This window comes from Mustela nigripes, chromosome 13 (genome assembly GCF_022355385.1).
Source record: "Mustela nigripes isolate SB6536 chromosome 13, MUSNIG.SB6536, whole genome shotgun sequence".
NCBI lineage: Eukaryota > Metazoa > Chordata > Mammalia > Carnivora > Mustelidae > Mustela > Mustela nigripes.
Window position 1 is genome coordinate 65,936,775 of NC_081569.1, and position 18,841 is coordinate 65,955,615.

At 42.6% G+C, this 18,841-nt stretch overlaps 1 protein-coding gene across 10 annotated transcripts in view; it reads left to right on the forward strand.

Annotated features, from left to right (window-relative positions):
* SEMA6D (semaphorin 6D) overlaps positions 1-16,696 on the forward strand; it is a 55,267-nt gene extending 38,571 nt beyond the window's left edge. For 2 of the 10 annotated variants that reach the window (XM_059372754.1, XM_059372753.1), the window contains exons 2-19: positions 2,209-2,371; positions 2,769-2,880; positions 3,443-3,503; positions 3,613-3,675; positions 3,785-3,886; positions 4,114-4,204; positions 4,651-4,770; positions 5,460-5,548; positions 6,280-6,497; positions 6,606-6,737; positions 7,071-7,226; positions 7,318-7,491; positions 8,301-8,441; positions 8,537-8,614; positions 9,052-9,152; positions 9,509-9,565; positions 11,057-11,224; positions 12,970-16,696. In XM_059372754.1, coding sequence (XP_059228737.1) covers positions 2,263-2,371; positions 2,769-2,880; positions 3,443-3,503; positions 3,613-3,675; positions 3,785-3,886; positions 4,114-4,204; positions 4,651-4,770; positions 5,460-5,548; positions 6,280-6,497; positions 6,606-6,737; positions 7,071-7,226; positions 7,318-7,491; positions 8,301-8,441; positions 8,537-8,614; positions 9,052-9,152; positions 9,509-9,565; positions 11,057-11,224; positions 12,970-14,258 — 3,261 coding nt within the window. In that variant the 5' untranslated portion in view covers positions 2,209-2,262 and the 3' untranslated portion in view covers positions 14,259-16,696. The remainder of the gene's footprint in view (positions 1-2,208; positions 2,372-2,768; positions 2,881-3,442; positions 3,504-3,612; positions 3,676-3,784; positions 3,887-4,113; positions 4,205-4,650; positions 4,771-5,459; positions 5,549-6,279; positions 6,498-6,605; positions 6,738-7,070; positions 7,227-7,317; positions 7,492-8,300; positions 8,442-8,536; positions 8,615-9,051; positions 9,153-9,508; positions 9,566-11,056; positions 11,225-12,969) is intronic. The other 8 variants (XM_059372755.1, XM_059372756.1, XM_059372759.1 and 5 more) reach the window with 8 other exon arrangements.
* The last annotated feature ends 2,145 nt before the right edge of the window (positions 16,697-18,841 follow it).

Genomic DNA, 18,841 nt, shown 5'->3' on the forward strand with positions numbered 1-18,841 from the left:
AAATATGTGCATGTGACAAGAAGACTAGAACCAAATCATTACAGTTGTTGTGTTAGGATTTTCAGATTGACAGTAATTGTTTTTTCACCTTCTTTTCTAAGTTTGATAAATAAGCTCAAGTTGTGAAAATTATTCTAGAAATAATCCCTTTGTATTTTAAAATAACTTAAAATACCTCTCTGTGGAGGGGAAATGGCCAAATAGATTTAATATTTTAGGACATCTTTTTCCCAGACTCTGGGTCGGATTCTTAGGTCAAGGTCATGTGCATGGTGTTCAATAGGGAATGGGTGAGGAGGTCTAACTTTGCTCAGAATTTATGGGAGCCAGACATTTACTTCCTTTTAACCCAGTGGATAAGGTGGTATTATCCCCATATTATAAATAAAGAAATGAACGTGCAGAGAAACAGAAGAAGCTTCCTTAGACCAATCAGCTAGTAATTATGGAGTTCCAACCAAGCCCAAGCCAGACTACTGCCAACATCACACTCTTTCGACTTAAGTACAAAACGATACAGCCACAGATCGCCCTCCACCATGCTTTAAACAGGGCATTTTTGATATGTTAACTTTTGGCTGGATTAATCCTCCATTAAGAAAAAAATGTACTTCAAGGTTGTTCTCTTTTGCAAACCAAGGATTCTAAAACTCACCTATACTTGCCTTCTACTTTAGTTAGAAAGACAAACATTGAGAGCATTGCATAGCTTACATGCCTGTGCCTCTGTATGTTTGACATGAAGAAAACAAAAGAGGCATAGTAAGTACCCAGTTTAGTGGTTGGACTCACCCAGAATTTGAAGTGATTCTCATGATCTCTCCTAACATTCTTAGGTAGATGAGAATGGAGATAAAGCTAACTGCTATACCATTCAGTAGAGTAGCTGTAGGTGATCATTGTGGCCGGGATGGGGTAGTACTGTTGCAAAGCAGAGTATTTGCAGTTTTGAAAAAGCCATCTCATTGGCCCAGCAGAGCCCTAATTTTCTTTTTTAATAAATTAATAACAGCTAAAGATTTAAAAAAATTTTTTTGATGGATAATATGCAATTAATGCCATGGGCTTTGTTGAGATGCTGCCATACAATATATTGCACATTGTAAATGTATAGTTTGGTAAAATGTAACATATGCATACACCTGTGAAACATCACTTCAATAAAGACAATATATTCATTAGCCCAAGAAGATTTTTTGTAATACTATATTTTTGAAGGAAAAAAAAAAAAAGTCACTTCGTTTCCTCATTTAATTTGATGAAAAGAGACCAGACAGAGACTCAGGTGATGTAAGTCTATGCCCTGATTGTGCTCGAAAGAGCCCCCTGAAATTCAGTGAGTCCCATGGTTTTCTCCTCTGAAAAATGAGGGGGTTGGACTAGATGGTCCCTAAGGCCCCCAGTGGTTCTAAAGTTCAATAAAGCTAAGAGGACAGGCATGTTAAGGGTATTGGTTTGTGTCCAAATGGTTTTATGTAAAAAAGAAGACTTCCCCAGTGGTCTGGTGTCAGCTGTGCTGCTTTAATCCTGTCCCGCTTAATTGATAGATCGTGAAATCATTTCATTTCTTTCCATTCTCCCTTCACCCTGACTCAATGTCATTCATGTCCTTGCTTCCATGTTGATCTTAGTACGCTCAGGGAACTGCTCTGCTTACAAATTTAGGACTAAGGCTTGAGTAATGCTGGGAGTTTGGCATTTGGCAATGCCTTTAGCAAGGATCTGATGAGGGTGATGGGACCATCAGCTCCCTGGATATTTGTGAGACAGCTTGGGCATTTTATGGGAGGGGTTGCAGAGACAAGCTGTACTGGGTGTATTTCAGGCTGGGGGAAGGGAAGCAGATTGGAGTTTAATTAAAATTCTAATCCCAACTTAGCCCATCTTCGTGCCAAGTCAGCAGCCAGCATTTCCGTTTGTGGTTCTGGTGATCTTGCTGGGATGACATACACAGTTACCTCAAGAACTCTTGCAAATGTGCCTACAACTTCGTTATGCTCACCAGATGCTTCGATCAGGCCTGGCACGTTGCCATCTTCAGCCTGTGTTTTCAGAGATGCCTCACCCCCCCCGCCCCCCGCCGCCTCTGCCAGGGCTCCTGATGGGGGCAGGGCCCTGGAGAGAGCTCTTGGTGAAAACTGAACTGATTACAGATGAGCAAGTTGCATCACATCAGAGACACCTTTCCAAATTGTTTCTGCTCTCCAGGTAGCTGAGTGGGATTTCTGAGGAGGGACAGCTCCAACTTCATCTTGGCCCACCATGAGGTTCTTCCTGCCCTGTGCTTACATGCTTCTCCTGATGATTTCCCAGCTGAGGGCCGTCAGCTTTCCCGAAGATGACGAACCCCTCAATACTGTTGATTATCACTGTAAGTAATCTAAAGAACATTCTTCTTTTTTGAGAAGGGAACTGTTTTTGGTTTTGATCCTCTAAATGCATTTGTTTTTAGAAAGAGAGTTTTATATGTCTTAAAACTGTTTTTGCATATTAATGGATCTAGAGTCTTTTCTTAGTGTTTGGAGCAAATGGGACAGCTCTGTTGGTTGCTTTCCTAAAGCAACCCATGTATAGGTTATATATTTTCTGTTAAAAGAAAAAGATCATTTGCTAACATTCACCATCTTTCATTCATTTATATTCAAGACCATAAGAGAGGAATTTAGTTAAAACCCTTCTACAACTAGTATATACAGCTAATCAATGCTGTATATTGATTCTTCAGCTCCATAATCCTGACTGATGGTTTAGCCCATTTTTACTTGCAGATTCAAGGCAATATCCGGTTTTTAGAGGACGCCCTTCAGGCAATGAATCCCAGCACAGGCTGGACTTTCAGCTGATGTTGAAAATTCGAGACACACTTTATATTGCTGGCAGGTAATTTTCCTCTCATTGGTTTATTAGATTAAAATTCTTTTCTCTTGTGGTGCTTGCATTAATGTGTCTAGTTCATGAAAAACTAATATGTGATTGTGATCAAAAATTGCAAGTAGCCAAAAATATTCACTGAGAAGAGTCTGTGTTGTGTACCAGGAACAAAATACAGGGCTAAAGCCTTCAGTGGTGCTATTTTATTACTGCTATCAAGAAATCATATACCATTTTTTATTCCTAAAGCAGCAGGGGGGGAAAATCTTTCTTTATTCTTTTTTAACTTGGAATTATTCAAGCAAATATTAGAAGTATGCCTATGCTAATACCAGTAGCTGTTTGACCCATGTCTGAAGAGAAGAGCTTTCTTTGCTCCCTAACCACAGTGATATATAAAAGCATCTCACTAATGAAAAAGTCCTCTTTGTTGACTTTGTTGGAGACAGAGAAAATCCAAATGATCTCCAAAATACAATAAAGGCAGATCTGTAAAAAATAAAACAAGAAGCAGCAGCTTAACATTTCTATGCATTCACATGATTTGACTTACTAGCCTTGTTTCCAACAGGGATCAAGTTTATACAGTAAACTTAAATGAAATCCCCAAAACAGAAGTAATACCGAGCAAGGTGAGCAAGTGAAATTTATTTGCATTCCTTCAGAACTTGGATAACATCCCCCTCCCCTCCCCAAATTTTTGGTTGAAATACGAACTTTGGTTTTGCTTGATTAATACAGAAACTGACATGGCGGTCAAGACAACAGGACCGAGAAAACTGTGCTATGAAAGGCAAACATAAAGTAAGTAGAACAGACGAGTCATCTGCCAGAGTGAGCCTTTAGGTAGGCTTTATCGCACAATGTCAGCGTATGGGATGTCTAACAGTAACTTAATTATTACTTTCTTTAGGACGAATGCCACAACTTTATTAAAGTATTTGTTCCAAGAAACGACGAGATGGTTTTTGTCTGTGGTACCAATGCATTCAATCCCATGTGTAGATACTATAGGGTGAGTATATTTCATACGGTGTGCTTTTTTTATCAACTTTTTTTTTCCTCCCGCACTGTCATGCTGTTAGAGTTGAATCCTCTCTGCTATAACCCATTTATCTCTAATGCTATGGAAGAATAAAGACAAAATTCTTCAAATAGAATTTCAGTACAAATAAAGCAGTATTGCCTTCAAACAGGTACATTGAACAGATGTGACACCAGCTATTTATTTTTCTTTTATAGTTGAATACCTTAGAGTATGACGGGGAGGAAATTAGTGGCCTGGCAAGATGCCCATTCGATGCCAGACAAACCAATGTTGCCCTTTTTGCTGGTAAGATCCTTTAGTGTAATGAATATAAGTGATTAATGACATTGAAGGTAAAAGGGAATTGAAAGGAAGAGAAAAGCTCATAACTGGGGTAGCTCCCTTAATAGAGGTGTTTTTACAGTGTAGGAGCTAGGGAAAAAATTTCCAAAAAAGAAGATTTTAAAGTGAGCAGACGATGAGTATTCTGACACTTGGCCCTGTTGTTAACTAGGTCAACGACCCTGAAAAGTTGCTTAACGTTTTGATACTCAGATCCTTAACCTGCAAAATGAGGTGAGGATACCCTGAGGCAACCTGTCCCAGGTTGACCATCAGCATCTGGGTCTACGTGTATTGGTGTATATAGGGATGACAGGTGCCAGAACTCCAAAAGGTATAACACACTGCATAGGATAACACACTACAGGATAATTATGATTATTTTACCCCAATGATAACTCTGGTTTCAGATGGGAAGCTATATTCTGCCACAGTGGCTGACTTCCTGGCCAGCGATGCCGTGATTTACCGAAGCATGGGTGATGGATCTGCCCTTCGTACAATAAAATATGATTCCAAGTGGATAAAAGGTACTCTTGAAAAGCAGCGTTGTGGGATTGCCAAGGGTAGTGGGATGGCCAAGGGGGAACAGGAGCCAAGGCATCAGGAAACTCAGTGCATGACTTTATATTGTTTATTTAGAGCAAGTACAAGTTGCTTTGGTTGTAAGCAGGAGCGTTGACAAGGAAAGAGGAAATTAGCAGCCATGTCAGGAAAATAGATTCATCTATGAGTTTATCCTGGTTGACTTCAAAAAAGAAAGACCTCATTTCTGGGTGCCAGTTTGCCCGCCTCTGAATACACATAATGTTCCTTGTCCACTCCCCTCTACCATCCTACAGAATTAACACTGAGAATCGATCAGTTCATCTCCGCAGAGACATTTCTTTCTTTGGCGTCTAGATACCAAGATTTTTTATTCTCGATGTAAGAAATTCTCTTCTCTAGTTAAAGAGGTTAATGAATAAATCTGTTGAAACAGAGACCTCTGCTGTAGTTCAGTTCCCCTAGGCTTTTCACAGTCCATTAGCTGACATGAAAGACTGTGGGTTCCTTGAAGCTTCAACACACCCATATTCAGACTCCTTGAGCGTGTTGGTGTATTGGAGTTCTCACCGGCTTGTAGATGTGCCATGTCCGTCAGTCATGCTAGCAGCCGGGGTCTTGTGCTAATTGAATTATCCTTTAGGAACCAGTTTGTTTTCGATTTTTCTTTCAGAGCCACATTTTCTTCATGCCATAGAATATGGAAACTATGTCTATTTCTTCTTTCGAGAAATTGCGGTAGAACATAATAATTTAGGCAAGGCAAGTATATGCACTTGACTTGAATTCTGGACTTGTACTGCATGGAATCAAGCCCGCTTTGGTAGAGTTATGCTCTTTGCATGTTTTCTAGCACTCGGTACATTCAGGGCCGAGTGCAGAGAAGTGAATTGCTCATCATGAGAATAATTGCTGGAAAACACCTGAACAATGGCCAGAGTGAGAAGAGCAGCCTTGGGCCTGGAGAAGGTTTCATTTTTTTCTGTCACTACAGAGTGTTCTACAGGCGCCCTTGAGCTATGGATGCTTCCTTAACAGTTTAGAAATCTGTTGAACGTTCATTCTTTCTCAGCATCAAAAGGCAGGATGGAAAGTAGAGCCCCTATTCAATTTTGAGTGGTTCAGGAAAAGCCCGTATAATTTTAAAGCATCACAGCCTCATTTTGCCAAGTTTAAGGATGGCACATGGCATTAACGATAGAAGCCACAGAGTGGGAGACAAACTATGGAGATAGTTTGCGTTCCCCTAACCAGTCCGACAGCTCCGTTCTTGGGGAGCTCGTCTGGCAGAACAGGAAAATGACCCTCTTCTCTCCCAGGTAAATCTAGTTTACATTCTTACCGAACAAATCCTTAGAGAGAAGATTGCTAGATTCTTTTGAACTGGTCCTATCTTTAGCACTTTTTTGGTCCCTCCCTTAAATAATAGCTTTTCATTTCCATTCCCTCTCCCTGCACATAACCCTGTGGCTTTGCTTTCCTCCCCTGGGCAGGCCGTGTATTCCCGTGTGGCCCGCATCTGTAAAAATGACATGGGTGGCTCCCAGCGGGTCCTGGAGAAACACTGGACCTCGTTTCTGAAGGCTCGGCTCAACTGCTCTGTCCCTGGAGATTCCTTTTTCTACTTCGATGTTCTGCAGTCCATTACCGACATCATACAAATCAATGGCATCCCCACTGTGGTCGGGGTGTTCACCACACAGCTCAACAGGTGAGAACAGAGCCCTGGCGCTTCTCGAGCTATTCTGTGCTTGCTTCTGGGTCCCAGGAGCGGGCCTCCTTTGCCTGACGCTTTCCCTGACGCTGTCCGTCTTTGCAGCATTCCTGGGTCTGCCGTGTGTGCATTTAGCATGGATGACATTGAAAAAGTATTCAGAGGACGGTTTAAAGAACAGAAAACCCCAGATTCTGTGTGGACAGCAGTCCCCGAAGACAAAGTACCAAAGCCAAGGTAAAAAGAAAAAAAAAAAAAAAAAGCAGACAGTGATTTTTGTTTTTAACAAAACCCTCTGGTCCCTGGAAGCATCCATCCTCAGAGAGCAGGGAGAGAGGCCAACCTCCCGTGCCAGGGAGGGGTCCCCGGTGGGGGGCAGGGGCACTGCAGACCCAGCCAGTCTACAGAACCCCACAGGGGTGAATGTGGAGAGCCTGCTGAGTGCAGGGAGAGAGCCCTACGCCTCTGGTTTTGCTCATTCTCCTTCCTTTCTTGGCCTCTTCTTTCAGAATGGACACTTACCCTTAGATACAGTTTGTGAGGGGAAAAAACACACTGTTTTCCTTTCAGGCCTGGCTGTTGTGCAAAGCATGGCCTTGCCGAAGCTTATAAAACCTCCATCGATTTCCCCGACGAGACCCTGGCGTTCATCAAATCCCACCCGCTGATGGACTCTGCCGTCCCACCCATAGCGGACGAGCCCTGGTTCACCAAGACCCGGATCAGGTGAGACGGCTAGGACCAGCAGCCCGCTCCCCTCTAACACCTCCTCTCCCCATCGGCCTCCCCCTCTGACTTGGCCTTCCTCCCCCGACAGGTACAGACTGACGGCCATCGCTGTGGACCACACGGCTGGGCCCCACCAGAACTACACAGTCATCTTCGTTGGCTCTGAAGCTGGCGTGGTGCTTAAAGTTTTGGCAAAGACCAGTCCATTCTCTTTGAATGACAGCGTGTTACTGGAAGAGATTGAAGCGTACAACCACGCAAAGTAGGTATATTTTACGAGAAGGCTTTTCAGCTGGGCTCAAAACTTTCCGGCGTGTATTTCATCAAGCCGTTTCCTTTGAGCCCCAGAAATTAGCAGTGGTTTGGCACATTTGTGTTTGGGGTTGTGTTTTTTTTTTTTTTTCCTTAGTGAAATAAATCCTGAGTTTGTTTGTTTGTTTTTTTTCCTGAGTCCACTAAGGCTAGGATGGTGGGCAGTAGATGAGTTTAAAAATCATTCGGCCCTCGTTTCTCACCTTTGGGCTATGAGAACATGTTAGCACCCACCCCTGATACCCTGCAGGCTTATTTTCTGCTGCTGCCTGCAGCAGACAATTGCTTCCAAGTATGCATAAGCACAAGCTTGCAATACAATTCTTCCAACCACTGACATAAAAGATAACTGGACCATTAAAACAAACAAGAATGGAGCAAAGGAGACTAAAGAGAGATCAGAAACATGTAGCACAGCAAGATTTAAGTGCACTGAAACACTGTCCTTTTTCTTCTCTGTGGTCTAAAGTGGTCTTCATAAACACAGTTCCCTTTGTCACCAGAACAAGAAAGCAATCTTAAAAAAAAAAAAAAACTCTTTGTCCAACCTGAAGTTGAAACAATTGTGCAGAGCCGCAGAAGATCAAACATAGAATTATTACTTCCCAAACTATGTACTTCACTGGTTTGCTACTGAGAATCTCCCTCAGGATCTCCCAGCACTTAGTAATTGCAAAACCAAACCCCACTTGCCTTGTATATTTCGTGTAGCTTTCGACCTCCTAAACATGCGGTCTCAAAATGTATCCCCAAATACAGGTGTAATGCTGAGAATGAGGAGGACAGAAAGGTCATCTCATTACAGTTGGATAAAGATCATCACGCTGTGTACGTGGCGTTCTCCAGCTGCGTGATTCGCCTCCCCCTCAGTCGCTGTGAGCGTTATGGATCCTGCAAAAAGTAAGCTGATGTTTCTTTCCTTACCTTGAGTCTTGCAGCGCGGTGAACTTTGATGATGAGATAATCCAAGCTCCGTTCTGTTTGGTTTTATACAGGTCTTGTGTTGCATCTCGGGACCCATACTGTGGCTGGTTAAGCCAGGGAACCTGTGGCAGAGTGACCCCAGGGATGCTGTAAGTATGCCCTGTCACATCAGCCAGGACCTTCTGAGAGCTGCCTGTCTTCTCTGGGTCTCTAAAGCTAGACATTTTAGAAAGATGCCAGTAGTACTACTTTTGTTCTTTTCTTCCTCTCTTTTCTTTTTTGATGTGGGAGAAGTAAAAAAAGAAAAGGAAGAGAAAAGAAAAAGAAAAGAAAGGAAAAAAAAATCTGGGGCTGTAATAAGGAAGGGAGATTGTAAACAGGATAATACCTGAGGGAAATGGGTAGAGAGAATAAACAATTCTTTCTCCTCTCTTAAACATTCTAGTGGCCAGATGTTGAATAGAAGAAATACTCATTTTAGCAAGCTGTGTTGAAATGTCCTTTTTTTTTTTTCCTTCTCTGCCCATTTTACTAATCGGTCTGTGTTCTTGGTTCTGCTCTGGTTGTCACTTGTGTCCCTATGAAGGCTGTTAACCGAAGACTTCTTTGCTTTCCATAACCACAGCGCTGGAGGATATGAACAAGACACAGAATACGGCAACACGGCCCACCTAGGGGACTGCCATGGTAAGCCCAGATCTTCCTTCCCCTTCTGGCAGTTCTTTTTGACCACATTTGCACGTGAACATTATTTTACAATCAGCCTTTTAATGACTCAGGACACATACCACCTAGCATTTAACTTAAACTTCGCAAAAGCTGAGCTGTTTGGTCATGGGGATGTGTTAGAGAAGAATCTTACCTTTTTTTTTCCTTCACCATTTACAATTTTGTAGAAAATCTAGAGAAAGGTAGTCTAACCAGTAGGTTAATCTTTTAATTTGTAGTCTTTTCTTTTGACTTTTTTAGTTAATTGGAATTCATAAATTTTTGCTTTCTTTTGGTTACTTTTTACTGATTACTTGTTCCTTTAATTCTTTTAGAAATTTTGCCTACTTCAACTACACCAGATTACAAAATATTTGGCGGTCCAACATCTGGTTAGTTTTTTTTAATTTTTTTGATAATTAACAACCTTTTCTTTCCTTCAGTTCAGCATTTTCAGCCCCCTTTCCCCTCCTTTTGCGCAGTTTGGCAGCCTTTCATGTTTCTGCTTTGACTCATAATCCCACCGATGGTACTGAAAGACTTTTTCTTACTCAGCACTCCACCCCTGTGTAGCATGTTAACAGTTCATCATTGACCGAGGCACATCCCGTAAGAAAAATCAAATGGATTCACATAGACCGCATTCCAGCTGCACGCCCGCCCACCCAAGCTTCTCTTCTCTCTCCCCCCTCCGTGCATTGTGGATGCTCCCTCTGGCCATCTCTACTGAATGGATGGCAGACTTTCATTATTTCCCCCTTCTCTCCTCACCTTTCCTAAGACCTAGTAAACAAATACACATTTCCCCAAAATGTGTATTTTATACATTTTCGACATCTTTTTCTTTGGTTTGCGGTGAGCCCGTGGATCTTTGAATGTTGTGGTCTCAGTGGTGTGCAAAAGGCTCCTGTTGAATGAAGCTCGTATCTGATGTATGAGGGTGGTTCGGTGGGCTCTCCGTGCCCATCAGTATCTGTTTTGGAGTCTTCGTCTGCGACCTTTGCACTGGTCTGAATGTGGGTCTCCGGAATTTTAACCTAAAACCGTATGCTTACATTCCAAGGGGACATCTACTCTGTGGAAATCAGCAACACACATGCTAAGAGGTTAAGTTACTTCCGGTCCTCCTGCTGCTTCTAAAGCTCACAGCGGTCTCATTCCTCAGAAGGGAGAAGAGGATAGCAGATCTTATGTAGCAGACCATCCTTATTCAGCTTATAAATGCCATTTCTTTTGCATGAGTTGCTGCTAATTCTTTGGAAGAAATCCCCCAGGCGTGTTGAAAGGCACACGCGAGGTCCCTCCCTGCTTTGGTGCTCTACCGTGGATGGTGCAAGGCCTCGGGGCGCAGATGGACGGGAGGTCCGAGATAGAGCCCAACAGCCTGCTCTAGCAGGTGGAAAATCCAGATCCAGATCACGTGGACTTCACCAGGTGTTTTCCTGCTGAAGTTACCCCGTAGGTTCCCCGGTGAAGGATACACAGTCTCCAAATGTTCAGGAAAATGCTTTTAGACATATGCATAAAAAGAAATGAACTGATGCCATCTCACACGAAAATGAGAGAGTAGCAGCTCATCTTTGGGATGTGGATAACCTTTTCCACGAGGGTCATTAATCACTGTAGGGGCTTTGGTAGGAGCATTTTCAGTGTGTCTAGTTTTGAAATCTGCTTAATTTGTCTTTATGGTTAATTTTTAGTTTTTCTTTTTCCCTTGCAAGAAAGGGATTGGGTATAGTCTCTTCAAATGTGTCTTTTATGAAATCCTAGAACAGGCTTTCTCGTAAAATTGAATGAAACGTCCCTTAAAAATGCAACAGACCAGTGGTCAGGGAAATCTGTCAGCATTACCCACATTAATAAAAATCTGTTTGCCACCACAGACATGGAGGTATCTTCATCATCTGTTACCACAATGGCAAGTATCCCAGAAATTACACCTAAAGTGATTGATACCTGGAGACCTAAACTGACGAGCTCCCGGAAATTTGTAGTTCAAGATGACCCAAACACTTCTGATTTTACTGATCCTTTATCAGGTATCCCAAAGGGTAAGGCCTCACCAGGGAACTCATCTCTCGCTGAGTGGAAACCTGATTCCTGATCTCTCTGAGGAGCTGGTGGACACAGGGTTTCCCGGGGGGTGGAGTGACACAGCTCTGCTGTTGTTCACACCTCCTACCCCGACTACCCTCACTCCGCTTTCTGTGCTTGTATGGAGCGGGTGCCTTCCTAGACCAAAGAGATGGAAAGCTGGGAACGAAAGGGGTGATGAGATAACCGCTCAGTCAGTCTATGTTGGTTTCTACCCAAAAAATGCTGAGAGTCTGCTCAATGTCAGAGAATTTCCAGGACCACCCCAACAACATCAAAACACCAAACTCATTTTAGCAAATATCCTGGTATCCGATGTTTTGTCTAATAGCCTTCCCCAGCCTTGTGTTTCGCTTCGATTCCAAATGCAATATGAAAAGGATACACAAGGTGCTAGTGAGTTGCTTGAATGTCACAAGCAATGAAACATGACAGAGCACTTGTCCATAACTATCACTTCCAGCCCTTAATAGAAGCAGTTAGAAAACAGCTGCCTGTTGAGTTGGCTTATTAGACCTATTACTCTGGGAGAAAAACAACCTTTTCTTTGGTGCTTAGTAAACAGTGGTATCAGGTTTCCAATCAGTTTTTATGCCAGTACTTTGTCATTTATGATTTACGTCTGTTGATTTGGGTTTTATATGTTTTCATTGTAAACAGTTTTATGATCATTCTTTCTGTTTTGTTTCCTTTAGTAATATCATTTTTTTCTACTTTTCTTTCTTTGTCTCTCCCAGTGCCACTGAATTCATAATCCTGAACATTGATTAAAAGCAACTAATGTTCAAAGGCCTTAGTACTAACCTAAAGCAACAGAATCCTCGAAATTGCTCTGACTTAACCTTATCCTGGGATAGCTATGCTTATAGCATGTAACAGACTTGGATACCTCTTAAACTAACATCTCTTAGATTGACTGTTAGATGTCTGTGGTCGCATTAAAAATCCCAATAATTACAAACTAATCCACTCTTCTTGTAGTCTAACTTAAATATTTCTTAAATATCTCAAGACGATGGGATAATATACTTAACTACTACATATTATACTTCTTTAGACTGTCCGTATTTCTTTCATAGAAAGCAATTCAAGAGTAATCCACTCCAAGATGGAATGGGAAAAAAAAAAAAATCAAAGCAAACACAAAAGTTCATATTTGTAGTTCGCAATGACAAAGCGGGCGCTTTTCATTTTTGAACCAATTGTGTGTCTTTATTCTAGTTAAGATAGCATCATTATTTTAGCATAATGTACAGTTATGCCAATCCCTAATTTTCCTAATTCTAGCAATTGCCTTGTAATCCTGACTTCTGACTTAGGAGAAAATCACGAGACAAAACATTTCTAAATTGACCATTTAGAAAATATGTACTTTCTAACTCTAATTTTTAGGACCCCAAAATCTTAAAACTTTGAATGTTAGAGAACAACTTACTTAGAAGGGATTTTGGGGGGAAGAGACACTTACGGATCGGTGGGAAATCAGAGTTACTCTGGCATCTGCAGCAATCCGGTATGTCTCTGGGGATCTGATCATGACTCAAGACAAATATACAGGTGGAATTTTAGAGTCTCCCTGACCCTCCAGGCTAAGCATATGGACCACGTGAAGGTAGTATTGGCTCAATGGAAGCCATTTGCTGGCTAATATTGTTCGAAAGAAGCACCTCACTCAGACTCTTTTCCTGCGTGTCTGTTGCAGGTGTGCGATGGGAGGTCCAGTCGGGAGAGTCGAACCAGATGGTCCACATGAATGTCCTCATCACCTGTGTCTTTGCCGCCTTTGTTTTGGGCGCATTCATTGCAGGTGTGGCAGTATACTGCTATCGTGACCTGTTTGTTCGGAAAAACAGAAAGATCCATAAAGATGCAGAATCTGCCCAGTCGTGCACAGACTCCAGCGGAAGTTTTGCCAAACTGAATGGTCTCTTTGACAGTCCGGTCAAGGAATATCAACAGAATATCGATTCTCCCAAATTGTACAGTAACCTGCTGACCAGTCGGAAAGAGCTGCCACCCAACGGAGATACTAAATCCATGGTGATGGACCATCGGGGCCAACCTCCCGAACTGGCTGCTCTGCCCACGCCTGAGTCTACACCTGTGCTTCACCAGAAGACCCTGCAGGCCATGAAGAGCCACTCAGACAAGGCCCATGGCCATGGGGCTTCAAGGAAGGAAACCCCACAGTTTTTCCCTTCTAGTCCACCACCCCATTCCCCATTAAGTCACGGGCATATCCCCAGTGCCATTGTTCTTCCTAATGCTACTCATGACTACAACACATCCTTCTCAAACTCCAATGCTCACAAAGCTGAAAAGAAGCTTCAAAACATTGACCACCCACTCACAAAGTCATCCAGTAAGAGAGATCACCGGCGTTCTGTGGATTCCAGAAATACCCTCAACGATCTCCTGAAGCATCTAAATGACCCAAACAGCAACCCCAAAGCCATCATGGGAGATATCCAGATGGCCCACCAGACCCTAATGCTGGATCCTGTGGGACCTATGTCTGAGGTCCCACCCAAGGTCCCTAACCGGGAGGCATCACTATACTCTCCTCCTTCAACTCTCCCCAGAAATAGCCCAACCAAGCGAGTGGATGTCCCCACCACTCCTGGAGTCCCCATGACGTCTCTGGAAAGACAAAGGGGTTATCACAAAAATTCCTCCCAGAGGCACTCTATATCTGCAATGCCTAAAAACTTAAACTCACCGAATGGTGTTTTGTTATCTAGACAGCCTAGTATGAACCGTGGGGGGTACATGCCCACCCCCACTGGGGCCAAGGTGGACTATATTCAGGGGACACCAGTGAGCGTTCATCTGCAGCCTTCCCTCTCCAGACAGAGCAGCTATACCAGTAATGGCACCCTTCCTAGGACGGGACTAAAGAGGACACCGTCCTTAAAACCTGATGTGCCACCAAAGCCTTCATTTGTTCCTCAAACCACATCTGTCAGACCACTGAACAAATACACTTACTAGGCCTCAAGTGTGCTATTTTCCGTGTGGCTTTATCCTGTCCGTGTTGTCGAGAGGATGATGTTGTAAGGGTACCTTAAGATAAGAGACTCCCTTGTATTTTAAGAGAACCGAGTGGCCAAAGAAACTCTTTCTAACTTTGGCAACATCAGAACTTGCCACATGTAGCTACTACAGCAAAGCTTCTGTGTACTTGCCCGAAAACAAAGGAAGGTGCTGGTCATTCCATTTCTTTTGTTTGAAGCTAAAGAGATGGGCAGCTCCCGGGGGCTGCCTTACCAGTATAGAGAGCTGATACAGTACTCAGAAGAATCTGTGAGCAAATACTTGAAAATGGGTTCAACTTAGACTACCATTATGTGTGGTCTTCCCATTAAATGTGAACATTTTAATTGTATGCATTCACCTTGCCTCTTGCACAAATGTCAAAAAACAATGGTAATGTCTCAAAGAAATGAACTTGTAGATTACCAAACGATTTGCTAAAAATTCAGTCTTGACCCAAACTGTAGCATTTTTTTCAAGTGTGGCATTTTTTTTCATGCCACCAATGAACTGTAGTACGTGTGTGTGTGTGTGTGTGTGCGCATATGCGTGCGTGCCCACGCGTGCGCGTGTGTTTGTTGAACGTGTGTGTGTTCTGTACCCACTAGGATTTGTTTGGTGCCCATTGCATCTTTTTGTGCTGTGGATTTGTTTACATTGAGCATGACTGAACAAGAGATAGTAACTTCTTCCCACAGCAGTCCATTGGGTTCAGCTTTGAGAAAAGAAATAAAATCAAGGTTGATCTGACCATCAAAATAATTAACTCGACTCACATGGTCCCCAATGCCAGAATGTAAGAGTTCTAAGTAATTTTGTGCTGCTATTCATTAAAACTTCTATTACAGTCTTGCCAGCTTAAGGAGATAGAGACGTTAAGAGGTATCCTTGATTTATCCACCAGTATTCAGTAGAACAATTTACCTGTCCACTGTGAATCCAAGCCTGACTCACTGTATTTAACCTTGAACACACTAATAAGGTTTTATTTTGATGTTGTTTGGTTTCTCCCATGTAGTACAATTTCTCTTCCTTTAACTCCTCCTACCCCCAAGATAAAAGAACAAAACAAAGCAGAAGACAAAAGAAGGAAATGTGAAAGGAATTCTAATTGGCCTAACAGAGAGTCTCTGAAACCGAAAGTGGTGCAATCATGTTGTCTCTGTTGTGTCATACAAGAATTTTCTTCTAAGTCATGCAGGTAATGACAATAGACTGTAAATATTACATGTGAGTTTACCTGAATCTGTGCATTTTGTGCCTTATTCACGAGAATGATAGAAGTACTAAAATATGTCAAGTGTTTCCAGTATAGCACATCGTTTACCCAGTGCCAGTTGTAAATGTTTTTCAACCAGCACCTGAAAAGACTTTTTAAAAACGTAAAAACAACCTAGAACAATTAGTTGTCCAGCAGTCCACCCAAATAGCAGCATTACATCCTTTGCCATGATAAACATTCCACTCCCGCTTTCCTAAGGATGAAACGGTGATAATGTGAAGGCAAATGAGGTTTCTCGGGTAATGTGACACCTGCGGGAACCGTAGAGTCATTTATTCATAGTTTTGCAGAAGCCACTTACAGTTGATGATGTGTAACCCCGATGACTGTCTCAGTTAATATGCTGCACACCACACCGTGGTTTATTGAACCTAATCTAGATAGTATCAAGGCAGAGGAATGATCCTGACTTAGATAAGTGAGTCCAACTGATTTCTTGCGATAACACTGACGATCTGTATCACTTGGGGGAGGATGGGTTGCAGAAGACCAGAGCATTTTTATACAGATTGTAGAATACCGATACAGCTATTCTTTTCCTTTGAGAATATCATTTTATAAAGAACGTGATTCCCCGAGATCTCTGGAAACTCAAAAACTAGAAAGAACTTCTGTTCTTGAGACACGTCAGCTTTGCAACTAAAATATTACAGATTAATAATAAATTAAACCAACCAACGATAAACACTACTCAGACCACCGCCAACAAACGTGTTTGAATTCACCTTACCAATATTAATCCCAGCGTGCAGAAAACGGAACAGTAACTCTATGTGAACCCAGATAACATTTTGTAACATTGTGCTGCCTTGTAGTTTGTAATGTGAGTTCTATCAGTATTTATGTTGAAATTTCTAACATAAAATCTAGTCTCTATCCTGTTAATTTAATTTTTAAATGCTTTATCCATTTGTGCAAAGGTAAACACAGATTGTATCTTTTTTAATGGTACGGCATAAAAAGTAACCCTAAAGTGAAGTGGCTCTATACTGTTTTATAGAGTACTTTAACATGTATAGATATCTTGTAAACTTGTATTGTGGATGTGTAAATAATATGTACTTTGGGTTTTTAACACCGCATGTAAAGTCAAAATAAAATATACAAATCATTATATCCTGCCTGTTGATATTGAAGAGGTTTATGACTTGCCATGTTTTAAAAAATATTTTATGGTCAATCAAACTGAGAGTTTCTTTTAAAATGTACCAGAATATTCTTATTGGGAATGTCTGCTACTTGGTCATGGCTCTGCCACCATTCTCTTCTTGCAAAGCCAATGCCAATGGGCAGAGCCCCAGAGAAGCTGAAAAACGAGTTAGAAAGTTGGGTGAGCTGTCTCTGCACCAGCAGGTAAACGCTTCAGGCAGACGTACCAGTGACTCGCCTTGTCTTGTCCACACGCTGAGTTCGGCAGGCATTTTTAAAACGCGTGATTTGTATTCCCATATGAAAATGTTGATGTCCTTTTAGTCCAAAATTACAACTGGCAGACCAGGTTCCTGTGAACATTTCTTACTAGTTGGTGGACAGGCTTTCTCCATTCCGTTGTTTTAACTGAATAGACTACGTGAAGAGATACCTTCCCCAACTATGGAAATGGAAGAAAAATTATGATCCCGTTTGGTCCTGCCTTCAGCAGGTGGGGAGCTGGTGGCTGCAGTCGGTGCCTCTTGTGGGTGTTGATGGTGTCACGGCACTTCTGAGCTCACGGGAGTGTCTGTAGCAATCTCTGTGCCCTTGGTTCCAGCTGCTGCTCCTGCCCCAAGCCCCTCTGTACCTCCTCCCTGGCTCTGTTTTCTCCCAGAACCCCAGCAGCATCTCTGCAGAAGCAGGAGCTGCCATGTTCCTATCTGAGGCCTTGTTCTCCTTCATGATGTCATCTAATTAAGCTGCTGTATTTCTTTCTTTTTTTTTTTTTATTTATTTATTTGACAGAGAGAGAGAGATCACAAGTGGGCCGAGAGGAAGGCGGAGAGAGAGAGGAAGGGAAGCAGGCTCCCTGCCGAGCAGAGAGCGCAATACTGGGCTCGATCCCAGGACCCCGGGAAAATGACCTGAGCCGAAGGCAGAGGCTTAACCCACTGAGCCACCCAGGTGCCCCAGGCTGCTGTATTTCAATATTAGTTCAGTGGTATTTCCAGGGTCCTTTTGCATTCCTGTCATGGCCTACTGTCTTCTAGAGATGCGAAGCGGGTTTGCAGGGATCCACTCATGAAAGGAAAAGATAGGCGGGGCGGGTGGGTGATTTGCCCCTCTTTACGGCTACCAGCCCTATAGCTGGTAGTCAGCAAGGCGGTGCCTGCCGCAGGTCATGGAGCCTGACTTGGCACTCAAAACCCTGCCCCAGCATTGTGGAAGTCTGGCTCAGCCTGTAGCCCTCTGCGGTGCTGGAAAAGAGGGTGGAAGGTTTTTTCCCACTGCAGAAGTCGGTTTATAACTCTTAGGGTTCGGACAAAAGAAGGAAGGAACAGACAATAAAGGGAACTCCATCTTCAACCTTGTTTCTTCCTGGGCTTCTTAATCGTTGATTTCTCCTTGCCTATTTCTATTACATCATTTACTATATCTTATGGTCATCATGACAGTTTTCCTGTGTTTAGTGATTTTTTTTTCTTCTAAAAAGTGCATCTTTCTTGGGGTGCCTCCGTGGCTCAGTTGGTTAAGCATCTGCCTTTGGCTCAGGTTGTGATCCCAAAGTCCTGGGATCGAGCCCCCTGGGGGGTCCCAGCTCAGCGGGGAGTCTGTTTCTCCTCTTTCTCCGCCCCTCCCTCTGTTTGTGCTCCTCCGCATCAAAAAACAAACAAAGTGCATCTTGATCTCTTCTCCCTTTATGACAGGTCTTTTTTGGATTTTTTCAATCATGGATATCTTTGATAATTTGCTGACAATACAGCCTGGAAGCTGAATTTCATTTTCCTTTTCAGGGAATTTACAGACCCCTAAAACCTTATCTATGAATCATCAAGATAAATGCTTAGATGCTATTTGAGAGAAAGAGATTAGAGAACTTAGAGCTTTTCATAAGAAAGACATCATAAGGTCACACTCAAAAAATAAATTAACCAGGACAGACCACCTGTACTCTCCTTTCAGAAATCCCATTGATTGGCATTTAGGTTTCTCTGGGAAATAGCAATTTTGAAGCCATGTGGAACACATGAGATGCCTTCGTAGGCTACGAGGAAAGTGTCTCCCATCCAAGGTAGTGGACCTTGGGTGGCCTGGGTGCTGGCCAGGTACCAGGAGGACTTGCCTT